This window comes from Corticium candelabrum, chromosome 3 (genome assembly GCF_963422355.1).
Source record: "Corticium candelabrum chromosome 3, ooCorCand1.1, whole genome shotgun sequence".
Lineage (NCBI taxonomy): Eukaryota > Metazoa > Porifera > Homoscleromorpha > Homosclerophorida > Plakinidae > Corticium > Corticium candelabrum.
In genome coordinates, this window is record NC_085087.1 from 342,203 (window position 1) to 364,743 (window position 22,541).

Sequence of the window (22,541 nt, forward strand, 5' to 3'; positions counted from 1 at the left end):
AAAGAGAAAATATGAAAAAGTCATAAACCAAGCCATTACAGTGACATGGAGTGTTGGAATCTGTTCAATGCATTAGCTGTCGTAGAAAACAAGGGATAGCTTGTAGCGGATGATGAAAGCAACAATACTTCCGAATATCTGTAAACACAAAGAATACACTACCTTTTAAGCAGGCAACAGGTTAATAATTGAAATATGCCTGACCTACACCAGGAGAGTAAATTATATGTACAAAAACTGTTGTTTACCAGAGCATATGTGTAGCATACAGATATCTACAGTTCATTGGCAAACAAAACACCTGACCCTGACTGCTTAGAGTTGCAATGTTTGGCTTAAATATTTCCTCATGCAATAGAACTGATTGATATGACAATTATCACTATGTCTACTCCGCACACACCAAGAGACTGGCAGGTACTGTATGACACAACAGCTATGTGGCAACCTCATTAGGATAGTTGGTCATAAAGTTGATATGCCTACTAGAGGACTATATTATGAGACAATTTGGTTATTGATGGTCATCACAGTAGGTTCATAAAATTCCAAGGGCCTTTTTGTTAGATAGTTATTGAAAGTGATGGTTTAATTTAACTTAAGTGAGGCTGGCCAAGAATTTTAAAATACTATGGTGATTTTCTTTGCAAAGGAAAGAAATGGTAATCATTATTCAGAATTACATTGAAACTTGACTCTTTATTATTTATGAAAATCTTACTATTAAAGATACATGTATTCAAAAATAATTCCCATGAGAATAGAAACAAGGAAGCTATTGATCACACCACCAGTTTACTGTTACTTCAACAAATACTCTACTGATACTATTTTCGAATGGGGGGAAGGGGCCTATGAAAGGACTTACTACTGTTGTACAGTACACTGATACTATTTTGAAACCCCTCTGAATCAAGAATATTACCACCTTTTCTAGATGTTTTGCTAGCATAATTTACAAGTAGGTCAGGCTTCCCAACTCTCCTGCGTCCAAGGGAGTCTCCCACATGACAGCAACTTATGGGGGGTGTGGTCCTAGTGAGGGCACTACAGTAGGACACAATAGGCATTCTAGACACCTTTCTGTCTTATGGGGATGGACTGTGGATACACAAATATCCTCCATTTTAGTAGATTACAACTACTGCAGGTCTAGAGATTGAGAATAAGAACCATGCAAGATTGGGTCTTCTTTGTTTCAAATGGCACTCTGTGCAGCACTGCATTCCAGAAACGTGCAAAATGGAAGTGCTTGACAGAGCAAAGAAGGCTACAAAACTTTGAAGTAGCAACCTTACAGCATGAGCAGTGATGCCTAATTGCATGATTACTAGATAGTGAACTGAATGACTGCTTCTTGTCTAGCTATTAGTACTATAATCTTCACTGGCCGTTCAATGACACTTTCAAGTTTTATTTGTTGTGTTAAAAGGCATTGTAGATACCACTTTGCTGCTAAGGTTTATTAAAACCTATCACAAAATTCAATCCAACTGACTCATTGATATCAACAACACTGCATGAGGTCATCCTGTCTTCCACATTCTGGTTAATAAATTTCTACACTAGTACAAGGTTATGTTGGCCAGTCTTACTAATTTACAATGTTCGGTACTTTGCAAATTGCAAAACAACAAAAGAAGATGTATATCAGATACAATAATGTAGGTCAATACTACTAAAATGAAACACCAGAATGAAGTAAAATGACTAACCTGAATACACAGAACCACAATTGTCAACTTGTTTTCCTTCATTGGGCCACACAGCTTGATTATCAGATTTATTAGAGTGAGGTTGTTTATTCTCATCTCCTGACCATCTTCCCCAAGGTCATTCTGTACAGTTGCCAAATGAAGCAAACTGAGAATCTTGATAATGATCTGACCACCTTGACCAACATCTGACTTCTTGAAATGAGCATAACTCATACCCAGTTTATCAGTTGCAGGGTCATATTTAGGCAAACGATGTCTTGGACATGAAATGAATCTGAAAAGTTGAGGGACAGAGTAGACGAAGTTGATGATCTGAGGGATAAAGAAGAGCAACACAGTCTTACTGAAGTGCCCCAAAATACCAACAACAGCAAATGTCATTCCAGCAAAGTAACAGAAAGTATCTCCAACAAAAACTGCAGATGGGTACCAATTGTGGTACAATAGTGCCGCAGTGACACCGATGAATGGCAAGATGATGTACAGTGAGAAAAGATGAAGTGATCCATAGTCTCCACTCAACTCAAAAACATTAAATGCTGCAATAGATACAGCAATGATTAGTGATTGTCCAGCTTCTACTCCATTTATACCAGCAAGTATATTTATGGCATTTGTACAGAATACAGCCAACATTCCCATGTAAACATAATACAACAAGCCAAGATCAAGTGAAAATCCAAGAAACAGTTGTAATGGCTTGGGTACAATAATCACAGTTAAGCCAATGTTCACCAAGTATGCCATGAGGAGAGGCAATGATGCCATCATAGGAAGAGTTAGTTTGTATCTCCACGGCAAGTTAAGAACATCATCTGAGAAGCCAAGGAATATCATACAGCAAATGGAGAGAAGAGCACTAACAAAGTCATCAAACTACAAGCACAAGACATAACATCATATAACATATTTCGCCTTGGACACAATTAAACACAGACGGCAAATACAACAAAGTGTAATTTCAAGTTGCCTAATGTCAGCTAATTACTCTTGAGAAGCCCCTAATGACCCAGGCCAATAAACTGGATATCTTCTCCCTACTGTGCATTAATTAACGTAATAACAACAATGCACTTTTAAGTCAACTGTGTGCACCTTCAATCTGCATAGGATTTCAATCCCATTCAAACTTCCAATCCGGTTTATTGACATTGAATGACATGACAATGGGCGTGACAATGGTGATATAATTTGACAGTTATACATGTACAGTCTGTATCGTTTATAGCGTGGGTCTTTGAATGTCGAGTTTCTATTATTATATGCGGTAATTACTATAGACAATCACGAGTCGTACGATTCCTTGGTCGAAAGTCGTACAACTCTTACATCGCAAGTCGACTCTTACCATACGACGTGTTGCACAATCTAGCGCAATGGGCAAGGCACTTGCTTGTCACACTTTAATCTAGCACACGCGGGCAAGGCACATGCTTGTCACACTTGTTTGCTACAGTTCGCAAGTGCTCTCTGGAATCTCATCGTCGCAGTAAAGGTTTCTTCTTGCTCGCTAGTTCTTGCTGGTTGAATCCTGTTGGTACGCTGCTCTTGTCGTCAAAATGGCCCAGAAGAGAGTCAGTCTGACTGTTGAGAAAAAGCTTGAAGTGCTTGAATATGCTGAGAAAAACCCGAAAGCCAGCCAAGGAGACATTGCTCGTCATTTCTCCATCTCCCAGCCCACAGTGTCGACCATTCTGCGCAAGAAAGATTCCTTGCTGGTACTAGCTTCCAAGGGATTGAGAAGTGTAAAGAGAAACCGGTCCACATGCTGCAATGTTCTGGAGAAGGGCATGGAAGCATATTACGCCACCTGCAAGGAGAAATCCCTGAACTCCAACAGTTATGATTTGCTTATCACAAAGGGTAAAGCCATCGCTGAAGAAATGCAACGAGCTGGTCTTGCTGATGCCAAAGATGTTCCAGCGAGTGACGCTGGCTGGAAGAGTTACGTTCAGTGGTTCCTGAAGAAACGGAGCATAACTTCCAAACATCATGGAGAGTCTGCTGATGCAGACACCGCTGCTGTGTGGAATTTCTTTGATGGTGTCTGGCCAGAGTTGTTTAGTAGCGTGAGTAACGATCCCTCTTGCGTGTTCAACATGGACGAGACGGGTCTGTTTTAAAGAGCTCTTCCTTGTAGAACGCTTGCGCGGGTGAGTGAGAACGTCAAGGGCAGCAAGGTGCAGAAGGATAGGATCACGTTTGCAGTGGCAACATGCATGGATGGGACCAGGCTGCCTCTACATGGCATTGGAACCGCTACGATGCCTCGTGCTGTGGCAGCTGCTCACACCACTCCAGCTAACGCTCTTGGTGGTCACTGGACAAGCAACAACAAAGGGTGGATGACAGAGACTGTCTTCTGCGATTGGCTGCTTGAGTTCAATCGGCTGTTTCGCCGCAAAGGCAAGAAAGTTCTTTTTTGGTAGACAACTGTCCAGCACACAAGTGTGAAGCAATTCAAGACAGCCTTGATCATGTCAATGTTGTGTTTCTCCCTCCCAACACGACCAGCATTATTCAGCCATGCGATGCTGGCATTATTAACGCATTCAAGCTGAACTATCGCCGCTTGATGCTGAGGAAAGTTGGCGGGCTAGTTGATAATCCCACCATTGAAAAGCTGGACACCAAGGCCCTGAAAAAGAACATCAACATGCTCCACTGCCTCCAGTATGCAAAAGATGCTTGGCAGTCTGTGACAGCGACCACTGTTCAGAATTGCTGGAGAAAGGCTGGGTTCTCTGCTGACATGCAAGCCACTGAGGACAACACTGTCCCTGAAGTCCAGTCTGAGCTTGCCCAGGACATCCAAGAGCTTTCAGAACTTGACAAGGATGCACCCGTCTACATGCAGCCATCTGAAAACGCAGAGCAAATTGTGCAGGTGATTGCCGAGGAGTTGACCAGCAACGAAGCTGAAGCTGAATCTGAGGATGATGATGACGAGGGCGGTGCCAGTCCCACTGCAGCTGTCCAACCATCCACATTGGAATTGTTCCAGGCTTTGGATGCATTGCGTTGTGGTCTGAATGCTGGAAAAGCTGACGATCGCCTTCACCACCATGTTGCGGAGATTGAGAACTTCCTCCTGTCTAAGAAGGCTTCAAGAGCACAGCAAACACCGCTCACTCAATTCTTCTCAAATCAGTAATGTTTGACTGAAGAAAATGTACATACACGTACAGTACATGTATTGTATTGCACTTTTCATTGAAATAAGCAAGTGTGCAGAATGTGACTCCATTATTACTGTATCGGATACTATAGGTACTGGAAAAGGTCCTTTTGCATAGAAAAATCTACCATTATAAGCAGTATATTACAATAACCGATAATTATTGTATATAATAGTAATATGTAATGAGTGAGTAATGTTCTGATTATGAATATTGAACATACTATTCCAATATCCGATGTACTACCTTATCCGGTCACCTTATAGACGATACAGACTGTAGTTGTAAGTTACCCTTTCCTGCAGTCCAGCTGAGTTCTAAACAAGTCGTTGTTCACACCATAAAAGGAGATTTGCGGAATGCTTTTTGCTTAACCTAATCACAAGTTTGCAAGTTGCAACAAATACAAACTACACTGAGACACAATTAGCACAAGTGAATGTAATGTGCTAGCGTGCCAAGAAAAGCACAGAAAGTGAAAAGTGTAGCACATCTGTGTTTGTACAGTACTTCACCTATGCAGCGACTGTGTCCACAGTGAACGACAATTTTGTAAAAATACACAAAACACAACATGTAAGAATGGCATCAAAACTGTGAGAACTAGGCCTATACAATAATGACACAAGAGTCACCATTTTGCTTGGTAATAAGAAATACAAAACTATAATTATTGCTATGGCTTGCAACGTGTGAGTCAACATTTCTTCTTAACATTGAAGTTTTGACAATTCAACCAAAGCAACCAGATGATAACACACCATTTATGTCATTAAACTACATATTTGTAAGTGACTTGTGGTAATATCAGTAAGATCTATAGCTGTTATTCTATCTCTAATGATAACTCACCTGCACCAACCCTTGCAACTAAACTTAGACTGTTTCTGTTCTCGTCAGTGCAGAGTTCTATGCAACCTAACCTTCCTGCCAGAATTAGAAACTGCGCTAGTGTCTAAACCATGCATTCCTGTTATTACACGTATCTACGTGAGAGAGTGGGTTGTCCGTGGAAAAACATGCTTTTAAAGCCTGTATGCCAATGACACTTGTTTGTGTGTTGTATGTCTAGATCTACAGAGTTTCATATCTTTTATTGTATTAATTAAGGAAGAGGTAGTAAGCCTGTTTCTCTCATTATCATAAAAGGGTGATGACAAGATCACAATGACCATAGCTGGTACACAGCTCGATATGAAAGTAAGGACTGAGCTACATTACCATGGCAGCTACAAAAACAACAGCTTGCACATGTTCAGTTGAAAGCAAGCTAAACAAAGTTGCAGTCCTAAGCCCTGTCCACATGAGACCAGAATGGATCACGATCGAATCGTGATCCTGCTGATCGCAATCCGATCGGGATAGCGAGTGTCCACACTGCACTTTGAAAATGCTACCTCCGCCATATTTCCGGTATCATGTGACTGATGACCGATGTGTGCGTGTGGATTCTTTGCTTGTGGACAGCGTTGATACAGCGACGTAAGGTGAGTGAGAGCAAAGATGAGTGAGGAGCATTAGATGTTCTAACTACGTGTGTAGCGTACATGAAGGTAACACCCACTATTTCTAATTGGAATTCAACCGATCGTGATCAGATCACAATCAAAACCGCCTCCCAATGTGGATTGGATTTCTGATCACGATCCGATTGCAATCCAGTTGCAAGTGTGGACAGCGTTGCAGTCAGATCACGATCCAGTTGCCAGTGTGGACAGGTCTTTACAGCGGTGAGAGACTGAAAGCGATAGAAAAAGCTGTCATTCCAGTGAGGTCTGGAGCTCAGAAGTGCTACTCATAGTCATTAGAGTGAAGGAAAACCAGAAATACTGGAATGCAAAAAATTCTTAACACAGTTCAAATAGGTCTGGACCTCCTTATTCAAGGGAGAAGTTGTGGGAACCATTGACCCTATTAAGGAACAATCTTTGATCACTTATATGTATAGCATCATATGTTCTGCAAGAAAAGCGGAAAAAAGAGTTAGTTCGAATGGTTAAAAACAGATGAGATTATCAAACCAGTAACGAGAGGTGATTGGGCAGCTCCCATTCTGGTCATCAGGAAAGCTAATGGCATAGAGAAGATTTGTAGCAACTATATAATCACCCTAAAGCAGTACACTTAGAAGATGAATGCTTACTCCATGCCCATGTCTTGAGACATATTTTTATGTTGGCAGACAGCAAATGTTTATGAGGTTGGATATGAAGCAGCCATACTAATTTACAGATAGAGTCAGTCAGAAGTATGTGACAATCAACATACCAAATTAAGGGTTTGTCATTGTATACCTGTATGTCGTTTGCAGAAAGCACGGCATCAGTATTAATTCTGGCAGCGAGGCATAAATGGTATATTGTCAAGAATGCTAGGGATGGTATGCTGCCTCAGTCATAACATTCTGGTTGTTGGAAGCTCAAAGAAGAGCACAATGATGGCAAATGGTGCACAGATTAGACCAATTGGGACTGAAGCTAAACAGACAAAAGTGTGAGTTCCAGAAATTACAGGTCAAATTTCTGAGACACACTATAGACAAGAGAGGATTAAGACCAGCTGAAGGAAACTAGTGGCAATCAAGAATGCCTCCAAAACTACCACCCTGACCAAGCTGAAATCATTCCTGAACTATCAACAACACTATGACTTCTATGAGCCTTAATACATGGAAATAGGAATATCCACAAAACAAAGCATTTCAAGCTGCAAAAACAGCTACTAAACTCTGAATTGCTCACACAATTATGTATGACCCTTAGAAACCCATCAAGTTGTCATGGAATTCTTCTCGATACAAAATTAGAACTTGTCTCAGTCATGTTATGCGAAATGCTTCTATACAACCAGTCACATTCACATCAAGGACTCTGTCAAAGATTAAGAGAGGCTATGCAAAGTTAGAAAGAGAAGCTTTATCTCTCACATTCAATGTAATGGTAGTCCCATAAATAGCTGGTCATCCATTTATGTTCATCACAGATCACAAACTGTTGCTCAAGATCTTTGGCCTAAGGAAGGGATGCTGTCATTTGTAGAGGCCTGTCTGTCTACAACAGTGGATGAATATTTTGGGTGCTTCAACTACTCATAACATTGAAATAGCAGCCATGTTGTCACGGCTTCCGATACCAATCAAAGTAGTTGAACTCAATAAAGCAATATTTGGACTAAATTACTATAGAGACTTATACCGTACTAGCTGAGTAGCCCGTTCTTCGCCTGGGCTGATTAGATTATTGATTGTCACTTAATATCCAGTTAAAGACAAATGAGAATGTAACCGAGTGTCGCGTTCTGAATAATTAACAGCGACTTTCCAGTTCATAGTTCTATATCGGCCAGCAGAAAATTAGAGTCACATGCGGATACATGTGAACTCCCGGATGTGCTCAATGAATTCGAATCTTGCTCTTCTCGGTTTTTTGGTAAAAATCGACACACTCCCATTTAGCATTCAGTGCAGGAAATGTGTAGGTTGGATTTGGTACAAATGACTGGTGTAGACGGGTATTCGAATAAATCAAAAGGTGTTACATATTAGTATTCCATTGAAGACAACTGAAAATGTAACAGAGTGTCCTGTTCCAAAAATTAGCAGTAAATCTCACGTTTAGATGTTCAAACAGCAGAAACGTGGAAGTCATATGCAGCTACTTACTCACCTGTATAATCGATTCCCTGTATATGTGCAAAGTCATGTCTTTTCTTGGAGCCATTTCGACCGTCCCGTTGGACATCGTCACATCAAAGACATTTTGCTGCTGTTGCAGGGAACAGGTACATCCAACGTCTCAACTATTCGGTGTGCATACATAGGCAACCAAAGACTCAAATATACTCGAAAATATATTGGTCTTATCTACGTCACCAATAATAAACGACACTCTCCATGTGTACCATCCGAGTTCAGGAATGGACATTTTAAATTACGTGGAGATCCGCTGCACTGTTCTAGAGAAATTTGCGCAAGAGTGGAGGCGAGTTCAATCGGCAAGAAATCATGTCGTCCCCAAGACACATTTGGAAGACGACGACACCGTCACTGTCCACCTAGATCGAATCGTCATGTGCAAAGTCAGAATAGGTGACACTACGGTGAACAGCCTTACAATGACAACACAAACTACAGAGAATGCCAGCGGTGCATAGCTACAGAGCACAGAGCATCACGAACGGCTGCAGTTGCTATTCAACAGTGAGAAATGGCGTGCCACCGATGTTTTACTGGCCTTGGACTAGGTACGTCACCACACATTTATGTCATGTGTGCATGTGTCAACATGGACCACAGCGGAATACATGCTGAGCAGCCTTCCACATTAAAATGGAAGCAGTGAGCCTCGGGAAATGCAAAATGATGAGCCAACAACTACAGAGGCAGGTGTGAAGGGAAGAAAGTCCTACACTCTACAGAAGAAGTTAGACGTTTTGTCGACGTTTAACAATTGGATGGCAAATGTCTCACACGGCAAATTGTTCGAGAGTCCCCAGAAGTTGTGTCCAAAACTGGGTGAGGAATCAAGAAAACTTAAGAGACCATGAAGACAAAAAGGCAAGAATCCATCAGGAAAAGGAGACAACATACTCTAGATGCTGGAGACAAAGTGGCCAAACGAAGCACTCTGAATCTGGAGCTCGAAAGTGAGCTTGTAGAGTAGATCACAAGATTGTACAGACGCAAAATCACTGTCAGTGGCCAATCAATCAAACAGCAGGGTAGGAAACTAATGGACGACCTGACCTCTATGAACCTATGAAGGGTTATGAATTTCATTTTTCCAATAGATAGCTGGCTAGGTTCCTGCACTGTCACAACCTCGCCTGCAAAAGTGCAACATCAATTCAAAAAAATTTCTTCTAATGCTAAAGATCTTGCTATGTCTTTCTTTGAGATTCTGGAGCAAAAATACACACACCACACATATGACTTAAAGTTCATTGGAGGAATGGCTGAATCATCTCTGTGGTTTGATCTTCCCAACTTGAAAACTTATGACTTCCACAGGATAAAAGCAATTAAGGCAAGAACAACAGGCAAGGAGAAGTTAAGATACACTGTAGTTCTTGGTGCTATGGCTGATGGGATGAGACTGCTTGCTATGGTCATTTTCCAGAATCTGAAGAATATTCCGAAAGAAAACTTTCCCAAGAACATCACAGTTCAAGTTGCACAGAAGGGATTGATGACCAGTGAATTCATGAACGAATGGAAACCACCAAATATGAACAAGACGTCCCCGGAGCCTTTTTTAACCTCTGTCGCTCCTTGTATTTGATAGTGCCATGAGTCACACAAAGAAAACTGTTTTGTCCTCATTGAAGGAACACTATTCCACAAAATTAGCTGTCATTCCAGGAGGAATGACTTCCTTGTTGCAGCCAGTAGACATCTGCTGGAATAAACCATTCAAGGCTGCAATGCGGGACAAATGGCTCGACTGGCTTACAACAGGAGAAGAAGGGTTCACAAAGAGTGGTCGTCAAAAACAAGCATCCTACAAAATGGACGTGACGGGGTCTACCGTGTTGGTGTGATTTCCCAGAGGATCTCATTAGGAAGTCATTTGTAGTCTGTGGTATCGTTAGCCGAAATAGTAACAGTTCACTTCATCAGAAACTAAGTGACATTCTCCAGGATGAAAGTGTGACCGTAGAGAGTTGACAGATGATGAACATACTGGCATTACAGACAAAGAAAGCTCTGATGAAGACGACTACGTAGACATTGTGCATGCATGGTTGCTGATTGATGTCCCTTAATTTGACTAGAGTCATATTGTCTTATGTCTGAATAAGTATAGAGAGTTAGCAGTATCAAGACTTGGTCAAGTTCCCTTGCTTAATCCAGCATGACAGTATTACCCCAGGGTATAACGCCACTTGGTAATTACACTTCATATACTGGCATGCCACTCTATATGTGGTAATACTGTATAATTATCAGTTACCACTGCTCTAGCAGCAAATAGAACAAGACTAAAGGTGATTTAGTGCTGACAGACTCTACCCAGTTGTTTCTGCAGTAGATAGATAGATTAGCATCCAGTTCTGCAGGGTCGATGAACAAATAGGAGTATTTGTTCTAAATGAGAGTACCTGTATTGAAATACAAACAGACAGACAGACACACAGACACACAGATAATTTATTCTCATACAGATTGTACTTATACATATGCTAGGATTTTTCAAATACAAATCAGTCCTTGCAAACAACAAAGTCATTAACTATTGGACTTGACTTTGAATGTCAAAATCAAATAATCTATCTAAATATCACCATAGTTAGGTGACAGTTTTAGACAGACAGACAGACAAACAGACAGATAGACAGACAGACAGACAGACAGACAGACAGACAGACAGACAGACAGACAGACAGACAGACAGACAGACAATTGAGATATAAACAAGACTAATGAAATTTCAGTTGCTGTGACCTTTCAAGAAATGATAAGAAAAGTATGGATTATTCTCTAGTATCAGAGCAATTGTCACTACACATACAATCACTGCATCTTATTTGCAAGCAGAAACACACTCAAACAGGCAGACTTGTCACCATATCTAATGCACATTTCAGTGGAAGAAGGAAGAATGCCCTAAACAAGAGAGGCTTGGAAGAGTCTGTGTTCCCTTAAGGCCTCTTTACATAACGTTATGGGACCCGAGGCACAACCTGGGCCTAACCCAGGACCGTGTCTTTACACAACAACTATTTGAGCCAAGGTGGGCCCTGGGCCCACAGGCACAGCTCACTCTCGAATGCCAGGTCGGGCCCCCAGTCATTATATAGCTCCACCCATCATTGACTAGTGCACGCATGCAGTTAATCATGGCGGAAGATTGGGAACTCATCTCACGTGCTTTTCAAGTAATTTTGGTCATGCCATCGAGCTCATTTTGCACTCTCTCATCAAGAGTGCTGTCACCTCTTCGTCAGTTCATATATAGTACGTTTCTACATCCCGCCATTTGTTTACCAACCACACATTCGCACTTCAGACACTGTGCATCTGGCAGAGATGCCAATGGTGGCTATGGACGTGTGAACACAAAACAGGGCCAGGCCCAGGATTACGAACCAGGGTCAAGCCGGCCAGTATTCTCACCAGTACCATCAAAATGACAGTTGGGAGAGAGAAGGGACGTTTGGAGCAGGGAAAACAGCATTTATTGAAGGCTGGGAACAGAATTGGAAAGCCTTAGTAAACATAGTCACTATTAGAGTGTGGGATGTTTTCCTACAAGATCCATCACAGATCTATAGACATTACTCTCTGTTTGTGTTGACTTTGCGCTTTGAAAATCTGTAATAACTTCTGCGCAATAGGGCGGACAGTGACGATCTTGGTATCATTCGAAACCACAAGTTCCCAGATTTTTATAGTTAGGGTAATGACGGCGTATGTATTACACAGGCGATTTGATAAGGCTTTTGCATATCAAGATTCGTTAGGGTTTTTGACTCATTAAGAAGGTATGGTCTTACAACAAGAATGTGGCTAATAGAGGAAGTAGCCAATTAGCAAGGTCACTAAACGGTCCGCTGCCTTAACATCAACACATAGTTGCTCTTGTTTTGTGAGTAGTTGCTTGGTATTTCTGACTCCTCTTCTCATTCTATTTCGTATTGATAGCCTGCAACTTTGTCTACTGTTACCTAACATCTTTGCATTGTAATATGACCTCTAAAATGTACAGTTAATGGGATATCACTTAACATCTGAGCGTGGTAAACAAATACAGCTGAATCATTAGTCACTTCAGAGCTCAAAGTCAACGGAAACAGAGAGTAGTGGTTTTGATGGTCCCAAAGTTGCTACAAAACAATACATATTCTCATGTCAGACATCTGGTAATCTTAGAAAGTGCATGATCTCCTTGTTGGTGTTTGAAGTGAATCCCTGTTGTTTGTACACCCTTACTGTTTTAAAGGTCAGCTCATTATTCCAGTTTACTTGTCATCTACTGTATTACCTGTCTGTCCATCTGTGCTATGTCTATTAAGTTCAATGAGGTTTATTCAACAGTATCTGAGTAGCAATTATATTGAATAGTCTACTAATCATACAGTAACTATATACACACTGCCATTCTGACTCTAATAGAAGCAGTGTAGCTAGAGAAGAACTGTTTGAGGCATTGTGTCCTGATGCACTAACAGGTGCTCTACGCCTCAACGCTTTCTACCATGTACTCACCGCCAAAGCTCCACATCAAAGCAAACATTAGAGAGGATATGTACTGTAGAACTCAGGAGAATTAATTAACCACGTTTTTCAAACACACGTTAATAAAGTACATGTTACGTCTACAGTATATGTAGCTCTAAATTTAAATTCTCCAGCTCGATCGCTAGGGGACTGTGAATTTGTTTCAGATTCTGAGAATCAGATGAGGGCACAAAGCTGAGGGTGGCGATGGTGCAGTGGTCCTTTCTCTCACATGAATGAGATTAATGCAGAAAGAAAGACAGCAAAGCTGTTCAGTTGCGGCACTGCAGCTGGATCATCACGTTCACATGTGTAATAGCTTAATTGTCCTAGCGTTTCTCACAATGCTATCAATCTGCCTGCATAAGAGAGAGTATTGACTGTGACCCAAAGCACGGAGCAACTAACCAGTGACGCAAAGTGAGAGCGTCATTCGCAAAGTACAGCTTGCCAAAGCGAGATCGGATAATTGGTTGCCCCAATTGGACAATTGGTTGGCTGGAGAAGATAATTGGTTGCCCAAATCGGATAATTGGTTGACTAAGTCAGATAATTGGTTACCCCAACCAGATAATTGCACGGGAAATACATGCATTCACCTGCATCGTATACTACATTTCTTCAATTAAATGCAGCCCTTGTTTAAACGCCACAGCTAACAGTAGAGATAAAACATAAACGCCGTCCTCAAATAAATGGCGCATTTCAATAAATTCCAATATATCTAGCTTGAAGTTTGAAGAAAAAGTCATGTGATTTTTTGGGAGACATACTTGAGGCAAACGTTTCTTTCTATTACCTGGATACTGTTTAGGATCTCAAAGTGTGAAATGCGTACAAGTATGGTAAGTGTGTTCTCTTAAGGAAGCACTTCACCGATTGACACACACGCATTAACTCTTGACTCCACCTTCGGTCGCCAATCGTTTCTAGTCTTTTTCAAGTTGGGAAGTTCAGCACTATCTCAGAGCAAACTTGATAGCTGAGCATTATGATATCGCAAAAAAAACAAAAATCGTACAAGACGTTTTCTTCAAATAACGTCCATTATGTGTAGGTTTCGTTTTACCACTTTGTGTAAACTTTGATATTTGCTTAGGCGAAAGTAATATGTGCTTTCACATCACTGGCGCACCTTCAATCGACAGCGAAAAGCATACATACGGCGATGGTTTGGCTGTAGAATGAAGGCACTTATGTCACGTGATTATGTCCGGTGACGCACGTTTCCGTGTGATTTTTGCATCACTCAAGCCCTTTTAAACTGTAGTATGGCCTCCATTTGTAGAAAGAAACATGGAGGAAAGTGCAAAAGACCGAGCAATTGCAAGTCGCTCAAGACGATCCATGTGGAGTCTACAACGTACGAACGACTGAGTCGCTTATGAACTGTAACTTGTTCTCACTGTTAGAGTTGCCTGAAGCGTCTAGATCCGTCTCTTGTGTGCTCTCGTAGTTGGCCTCAGAAAGCAAGACCAAAACAATGTGCCGCGCAACACAGCAAGCGTTCAGTCCGCAGCCCAAGGCTTAACGTTCATTAATGTCTAATGCGCATGCGTCAATCGGTGAAGTGTTCCTTTAAGGAGCCGGTCATTATTAACTGTCCAGGGGGATAGCAAAATTTACCAAGGTCCGCACAGTTTGATTGACCCCTGCAAAATATGCTTGCTTAAAACTTCTGACCCCCACTGTCTGTCAGTTAACTTTAGATGACCCTCCCATATATGTTTATATACATGCAGTATATATAATCACATATACAATAAAAAAAATAGTCTGTTTTAGTGTTAATTCTATAGTGAGCCTATAGGTATTTCCATTCAACCCGCTGACAAAACACGTAAAGCAAGAATTGCCGCTTTCAGCAATGCAAGTGTGAAAGCCCTAGCTTAGAAATGATACCGTATAAGATGAAACATTGGCGGGAATTTATATTGGCGGTTTGCTATAAGAAATTGACGGACAAAGCATATTGGGGAATTTTATTATGACAGTAGACATTGTTGTCTAATACCTAATATATGTCTTACCATAAGTGGTCATGAAGAAGTTTGTGATTGACAGCTGTGTCCATGGCTCTCATATCCCTAACTTACTGGTCTCCAACTACTGCCTAGTGATGAAGAATTGAGTGTGTTAGTGCAAAGAATGGGACCCCGCATGAAGGTGACAGTCTAGCTTCATCCATAGCCTCACAGCCTCATTCCTAGCTAGGCTCAACAGACGGCAAGCAGGGATTACCTACCATCTTGTGGCCTCATCTGCGTGACGTACCTCCACTTCGCCATTAGATAGCTGATCCACGTGCCTAATGACGTCAACATATCCCAGTGGCCAAATTAATTAATGGTGGATTTTTTATATTGACGGTCGCTGAAAAATCTGCCAATCCGCCAAAATAAATTCCTCACCAATATTTCATCTTATATGGTGGTTTTGCATACAATTCTATAGTATATATACAGATAACAACCTTGAAAATTATGACCCCAACAGAAGATGACCCAAATGCTTAGTGACCCCTGCAAATCGCTGAATTTCAAACTTATGCCCCCCCCCCCCCCCCGCAGCAAATTTGTCAGTTCTCCCGGACATTTAATTACAATGCCCAGCCCCTAAAAAGTTGTCAAACTTACAGTGTGTAAAGCATGGACAGAAAGCTATAGGGAGTAACAAAAACACCGCCCTTGTCAATAAACACCGAAGTTTACACCCTAGCTAAAAAATAAACACCCCGGCGTTTAATTAATCAAAGAAATCGGTACGTCCGATACCATAATATTCTTACTTTTTCGTGTGGATCTGGTCCAACTCGTGTCCACCAGTGAACAAAAAATGGCACAGGGATGAAGAGAAACATCATGACAAGATACACAACTCCGGCAATCACCCCTAAAGCTTCGGGCCTAAACAACATGTAACAGCTAATCAATCCGCTCTTGGGTGAGCGAATGATTTCATACACAGGTTCTCTAGACGTTTTGTTAAGATCTCTGCCATGAAGGCCTGCTTTTACAAAGTTGCTAGATATTGATCGTATTAGCTTGAAAGTAGCAAGAAAGGCCACAACTGCCAGTCCAAGATTTACAAAGACAGGCAAAAATACCGAAACGAGACCTTCCATAAGAATCACGTGACGAACCACGTGACAACACAGTTGTCAGACTTTCTTTGTATTTTGGACGGCGCAAAACTCTTGCTAAGGGTCATACTCATGATCACCGAAGAGCTGCTCCAGTTAATTAATTTATATAGATTGCAAGCATCGTAGCGCGAATTTCTCGTTCCCATCTTTGGATCACCGTGTGACACAAGAATCAAGGCGCAAATTAGTATAGAATTCATGCTGTTTCATTTTCTTAATTAATTAATATTAATAATAAGTGAGTCGTGACTGTGTCTACGAACGAGGAGTTTGAATAATCAAAAAGTTGACGTCAAGGTTACGTCTTGCAACTTGCAACTATTATTTGAAGACATCTGTATGAATTCCCGTAATCATTCAATGCATGTGTTAGCGTAGCAGTTGCAATTAAATATTGAGGGGAATCAGAGCGTGTCCCTAGATCAACAGAGAGAACATTCTTATGCGATTTGATAGTACTGTACAGGTAATTTGAAACTTGATCTGTTGTTTTTTAGATAGTCTTCGATGCCAAATCTAGCTCAGTTGGTCAGATCACGTGACTAACGTTAGTGTCGTTGATATTAACAAAGTCTCATTTTGAGGGTTAGAGTTATGATCATCCAGCAATATATGATCATGATGTGTTGTAGAAACTGAATCCTTGGGCTTCTAAAGCTAGGTTGCTAGTGAAGACACATTTCATGAGACGATTCTAGATGTTCACCTGCAAGGTACATCCACTATTATAATTCTATTTTACTACTAAATCATTAATTAATGTTAAAGCGTGTCACATGATTCTAATTCCTTTATAATAGATAAGAATTTTGTCTTCCATTCCACGTATTTGGCTAGGATATGGAGTAAAATTACTACAGTAAACGTACTGGATCAGAAGTTAAAAGCATGACTGTACGTACTATTGAGGTAGTCGAGCACATTCATAAACTCAAGTTGCAGTAGAATGTGTAAAAACCACCAAGTAAGTGTTGACAGAGGCATATGCATGCACGCTCAGGACTTTCCGAGGCAGTCACTAACAGTGGCATTGTAATGTCCTTTGTTACGTGCAGCAACAACTCAACGATATGTATTGGCTACCAGATAGAGCGAACTAAGAACACAAGCTGGCGCGTCTACTCTACACTAAATCGAGTCTGCGCGTATGCCGTAACGCGCGCTACATGTACACTACGACATACATTACATCTCTCTTCCTTTACTAGAGTTGTACAGTCACAGGTCCAGCTTCTTAGGCTTTCGGATATTTCTGCCAGAACGAGTCACTTGCGGGTTGGCGGTCACTGGAGTTGTATTTCGGTCAGAGCTCTCCTCCATTTCGCTGACTGCTGCTTTGGGTGTATCCGGTAGAGGTGAGGCTATATTGTCCGAGTTTAGACTGTTGTATCCGGTTGTAAAATCGAGCCTGGACGTGTCATTGACAAGAGAACTGGCTTCTGGGTACGGTCGAAGATGTCTTCGATTCCGTCTGTACTTTCTTCCACTCTTCGGACATTCTACAACAAAAGATCGTGGTGACTTGTGTTGTTGGTCGACCTTGGCTGGGAGCCAAGCGTTTGATTCCGGCAGTGGTGCCATCCTTACTGCGTCTTCGGGTCGTAGAGATGGTAATGGTTTCACTCCTGGTCTGGAATCATAGTATTGCTTTTGTTTCATCTTCTCCATCTGGAAGTGTCTCTGAACAGACTCTCTGTTGTAGGAGGTATGTTCTAGTAGCTTTCTGGATGAGGGAAGTGTGTTACGAGGACGTCTTCCCATGAGCAGTTGAGCAGGTGACAGGTTGATGCCTTCTAACGGGGTTGTTCTATAGTCCAAAAGGGCTTTCTGCTTGTCTTTGACTTTCTTCCAGAGGCGTTTCACTGTCTGTATTCCTCTCTCCGCCTCACCATTGCTCTGCGGGAAGTGAGGACTGCTAGTTATGTGGTCGACACCGTATTCCTTGCAGAATTGTTGGAAGTCTGATGAGCTGAATTGCGGACCATTGTCACTCCTGCATTTCTCTGGAATGCCGTGTCTACAAAACTGGTTCTTCAGCGCTTGGATTGTAGAGGACGTGGTCTGGTCTTGCAGCTCATCCACTTCAATGAATTTTGAGTAGTAATCTACCAGTATGAGATAGTGTTTGGACTCAAAATGGAAAAGGTCAATTCCCACTTCAATAAATGGCAGGTCTGGGACTGGTGTTGGCATGAGAGGTTCTGGTGGTAGTCTGTTTTGGTACTCCGCGCAGCGGTCACATCTCCGTACAGTGTCTTCTATCTGGGCGTTCATGGCTGGCCAGTACATTACCTCTCTGGCGCGTTGTTTGCATTTCACTACTCCAAGGTGTGACTCATGAAGTAGTTTCAGCATTTGGGAACGAAGGCTCGGCGGGATTACTATCCTTGTACCCTTGAAGATGATGCCATCTTGTACTACTAATTGGTCTCGTGAGTCCCAGTACGGCCGTGCTGTAATGTGGACGTCCTCCCGCCGTTCTGGCCAGCCTGAGAGGATAACAAAGTGGAGGTTCTTCAGTTCTGTAGACGTCGCTTGTTGGATCTCCGAATGTTTGGTACCCGTGATTGGCACAAATTTGAGTGTGTTGATGTATTCGAGGTCGTCATTGTTTCCGGGTTCTTCACCTGGGATGTAAGCTCTCGAGAGGGTGTCTGCTAGTTGCATGTCTTTCCCTTTTCGGTAGGTGACAGTCAAGTCATACCATTGAAGCTTGAGCATCATCCTCTGCAGTCTCATTGGTGCCGACAGTATGGGCTTCAGGAAAATGCTTTCCAGAGGTTTGTGATCATTGTATACTTGTACGTGTCTTCCGAAGACATAGTGATGAAACTTTGTGGTTGCATGGACAATCGAGAGCATTTCCTTCTCAATTTGAGCATACCTCGACTCAGTAGCCGTCATCGATCTTGATGAGTAAGCTACTGGCCTGCCGTCTTGGAGTAATACCGCCCCTACGCCTGTGCTGCTCGCATCGCATTGTATCTCTACTGCTTTCCGAGTATCATAGTAAGCTAACACTGGTGCATGGGTACACAGCTCCTTCAGCTTCTGAAAGCTTGCTTTGTGTTCATGATGCCATTCGAACTTCACATCTGTCTTCAGAAGTAATCTCAGCGGCTTGTCCACGTCGCTTAGGTTTGGAATGAATTTTGCCAAGTAAGTGACGAAGCCTAGAAACCTTTTGACGTCACTTTGATCCTGGGGATCCGGCATCTCCGCTACTGCCTTTATCTTTTCTGGATCTGGCTTTAGCCCTTCGGCTGTGATGAGATGTCCGATGTATCGAACGGATGGTTGTCGTATGTGACATTTCTCGTAGTTGAGGCGTAAATTGTAGCTGGTGGCTCGTTCGATTACTTGGTGGAGTATCTGGTCATGATGTTTCATATCCCGGCCAGCTATCAATATGTCATCCATGATGGCGGTTGCCCCTTCGATACCTTCCAGCATCTGGTCCATGATTCTCTGGTAAATTTCGGGAGCACACTTTAGTCCAAAAGGCAGACGTAGCCACCGGTACCTCCCCATGGGGGTGTTGAATGTAGTTAGCATTGATGACTCGTGGTCCAATTTGATTTGCAGGAATCCAGACTTCGCGTCTAGGACTGAGAAGACCTTTGCGCTTGGAATGTTGCTGACGATTTCCTCAATTGTCTTCATGGGATGATGTTCCCGCCTAATTGCCTTGTTTAGGTCTCGAGGATCGATACAGATCCTCACTTTGTCCTTCCTGAGGGACACTACCATGGAGCTAACCCACTCTGTGGGTTCTTCTACTCTGGTGATAAAGCCATCGTTCTCCATTTCTTTCAATTTCTCTATGACCTTGTCCCGTAGCATGACAGGTTGTCTTCTTGTTGGATGCACTACTCCTTTGGCACTGGGGTCGATTTTGATGGTGTAGGTGCCGGGCAACGTTCCAGTTACATTTGCCAAGTCAGGGAAATCCTGAAATTCGTGTGGAAGTTGTGTCTGTGTTTCTATGGGTGGAAGTTGGGTCTGTGTTTCCACGCGCGTGTTCACTTTGCTCACTCTCTGTATGAGGCCTAGCTGTTCTGCTAGATCGCCTGACATGATGTTGTCTTGCTCTAGGTCAACTATTTCGAAGTCAGTTTCCAGGTCAATGCTATTGTATCTGATGGGAATTGTTGCCACGCCAAGGGAGTTGATCTTGTGGTTGCTGTAAGAGTAGAGATTTATCCGTGACCTCCTCAGGACACCCTTATTGCGTAGTTTCTTGTATTTGCTGGCAACTATGACATTACACTTTGCTCCAGTGTCAATACGGAACGTTTTGGTGCTTCTTCCTACTTCCAGTCGTACTAACCATCTGTCTTGCTTGGCTCGATGTGAGGGTTCCACAGCGTTTATGTAGGATCTGTCTTCCTCGTCCTCTGTAGAGTCGCTGTCTTGTGCTGTATAGCTGACCTCTGGACTCCGAGGCTCCATTGCGTAGACCCTGTTGGTCTTTCTAGCTCGACATACGGTCTGCCAGTGGTTTCTCTTCTTGCAGTATGTGCAGGTTGATCCTAGTGCTGGGCATTTTCCTCTTGTCTTTTTGTGTGTCTGGTCATTGCCGCATCTGCCACATGTGTGCAAATTCTGCGGTTTGTCGCGTGCCTGCTGTTCAACAGCTGGATAGAGTTGTGCTTTCTTTGGCTTGTAGATCGCCTTCTGTGGTTTGACAGCGGCTATTCCAGAGTCTTCGCCTCTCATTTCTCGCAGTTGCTGTTGTGACAGCTCGAACTGTCGAGCTATTTGTATGGACTTGGCAAGTGTAAGTTCTTGACCCTCATAGAGTAGGCGTTCCTGTACTTTCTTGTGACGTGAGCCATTGATGATGCCATCGATTAGGATGTCTTCTGTGTCGTGGAACTGACAGTCCATGGCTAGAAGGCGTAGGTCTTTGAGGAACGTGTCGAAACTCTCGTCCTCCTTTTGTACGCGTTGGTGAAATCGGAAGCGTGATACTCTCTTGTTCTTCCTAGGGCTTACGTACTCCTCGTACTTCCCTAGAACCTTTCCGGGGTCCTCCTTTTCTCCTTCAGCCCAGCTGAAGGTCTTGTGCAGTTCTCTGCCTTGTTGACCGACCCACATTCCTAGCCACCCGGCTCTTTCCGCGTTCGTGGCTTTGCTAAGAGGGCCAGCGAAGACAAACGACACGTGTTCCTTGAAGCGTTTGAACTCTTGGTATGTGTCTGTGGCATTCCAGTCCATGGATGGATGATCGAACGTGAATCCTCCTGTTGACATCGTTTTCACTGTGTATCCGAGCGTTTGATAGGTCCTATCTCGCCTGACACCATGTAATGTCCTTTGTTACGTGCAGCAACAACTCAACGATATGTATTGGCTACCAGATAGAGCGAACTAAGAACACAAGCTGGCGCGTCTACTCTACACTAAATCGAGTCTGCGCGTATGCCGTAACGCGCGCTACATGTACACTACGACATACATTACAGCATAGTTCAGGCCTAAATTTCTGGGTCAACTTATATTAGAGGGAAAGTCCAACAAAAATGAACTTAACTTGCATGAGCAGATCTTACGAAGACAAATCGATCGGTATAAGTTACTCTGTTATCTTCGCTTTTGTATACGAGAACGAGCGATGTTTCTGATGTGCAACGCCCACGCGCCTGCTCTGCCTTTGTCGATTAAGCTCCGCCCACTGCAAACGAATCAATGCGTTTACGGATGACTGCTACGGATATATCGAGATTACTGAATGTGAATGCGAAGATATTATGAAGATCTGCCTTCTTGCCGTCAGTGGTTCCTCTCTAAAGTAAAATGGTGTCGGTAGAGCTGTTTTCCCGCCAGACTTTGAAGGAGAATTCCTCAATGCCACGACTTACCTAGAGAACGCGCTTGTGCTTGAGTATTTGTTTATCCTTGTTCCTTTAATATCCGAAGAGAAACGTTCAGCGCGCCGTCTGGCGTGTGCAACACAGGAGGATCCTATTTGTACATCCGGGATTGTAACCCTGTACCAATCAGCGGCCGAAGAAGTGAGCAGACCAGATGTGAAAATGGGAACGTCCTCTGTAGCACACGCCAGACGGTGCGGTGCGCTGAACGTTTCTCTTCGGATATTAAAAGAACAAGGATAAACAAATACTCAAGCACAAGCGCGTTCTCTAGGTAAGCCGTGGCATTGAGGAATTCTGCTTCAAAGACTGGTGGGAAGACAGCTCTACCGACACCATTTACTTTAGAGAGGAACCACTGACGGCAAGAAGGCAGATCTTCATAATATCTTCGCATTCACATTC

General features: G+C 42.7%; 4 protein-coding genes across 4 annotated transcripts; 1 reads left to right on the top strand and 3 right to left on the bottom strand.

Annotated features, from left to right (window-relative positions):
- LOC134176690 (UDP-N-acetylglucosamine--dolichyl-phosphate N-acetylglucosaminephosphotransferase-like) lies at positions 1-2,588 on the bottom strand. The gene is made up of 2 exons (XM_062643347.1): positions 1,716-2,588; positions 1-138 (listed from the first exon to the last, which is right to left on the bottom strand). Exons 1-2 carry the CDS (start codon positions 2,553-2,555, stop codon positions 73-75), a joined length of 906 nt encoding a protein of 301 aa, XP_062499331.1. The 5' UTR covers positions 2,556-2,588; the 3' UTR covers positions 1-72.
- Positions 2,589-3,982: 1,394 nt separating this feature from the next.
- On the top strand, positions 3,983-6,631 carry LOC134176988 (tigger transposable element-derived protein 4-like). The gene is made up of 3 exons (XM_062643686.1): positions 3,983-4,143; positions 4,188-4,868; positions 6,496-6,631. Exons 1-3 carry the CDS (start codon positions 3,983-3,985, stop codon positions 6,629-6,631), a joined length of 978 nt encoding a protein of 325 aa, XP_062499670.1.
- Positions 6,632-10,842: 4,211 nt separating this feature from the next.
- LOC134177837 (UDP-N-acetylglucosamine--dolichyl-phosphate N-acetylglucosaminephosphotransferase-like) lies at positions 10,843-16,240 on the bottom strand. The gene is made up of 3 exons (XM_062644616.1): positions 16,079-16,240; positions 15,904-16,021; positions 10,843-10,996 (listed from the first exon to the last, which is right to left on the bottom strand). The coding sequence occupies exons 1-3, from the start codon at positions 16,237-16,239 to the stop codon at positions 10,904-10,906; spliced, it is 372 nt and encodes a 123-aa protein (XP_062500600.1). The 5' UTR covers position 16,240; the 3' UTR covers positions 10,843-10,903.
- A 1,051-nt stretch (positions 16,241-17,291) lies between these two features.
- On the bottom strand, positions 17,292-22,230 carry LOC134176989 (uncharacterized protein K02A2.6-like). Its single transcript, XM_062643687.1, has 3 exons — positions 22,125-22,230; positions 21,992-22,049; positions 17,292-21,937 (listed from the first exon to the last, which is right to left on the bottom strand). Exon 3 carries the CDS (start codon positions 21,514-21,516, stop codon positions 17,479-17,481), a length of 4,038 nt encoding a protein of 1,345 aa, XP_062499671.1. The 5' UTR covers positions 21,517-21,937; positions 21,992-22,049; positions 22,125-22,230; the 3' UTR covers positions 17,292-17,478.
- Positions 22,231-22,541: the final 311 nt, after the last annotated feature.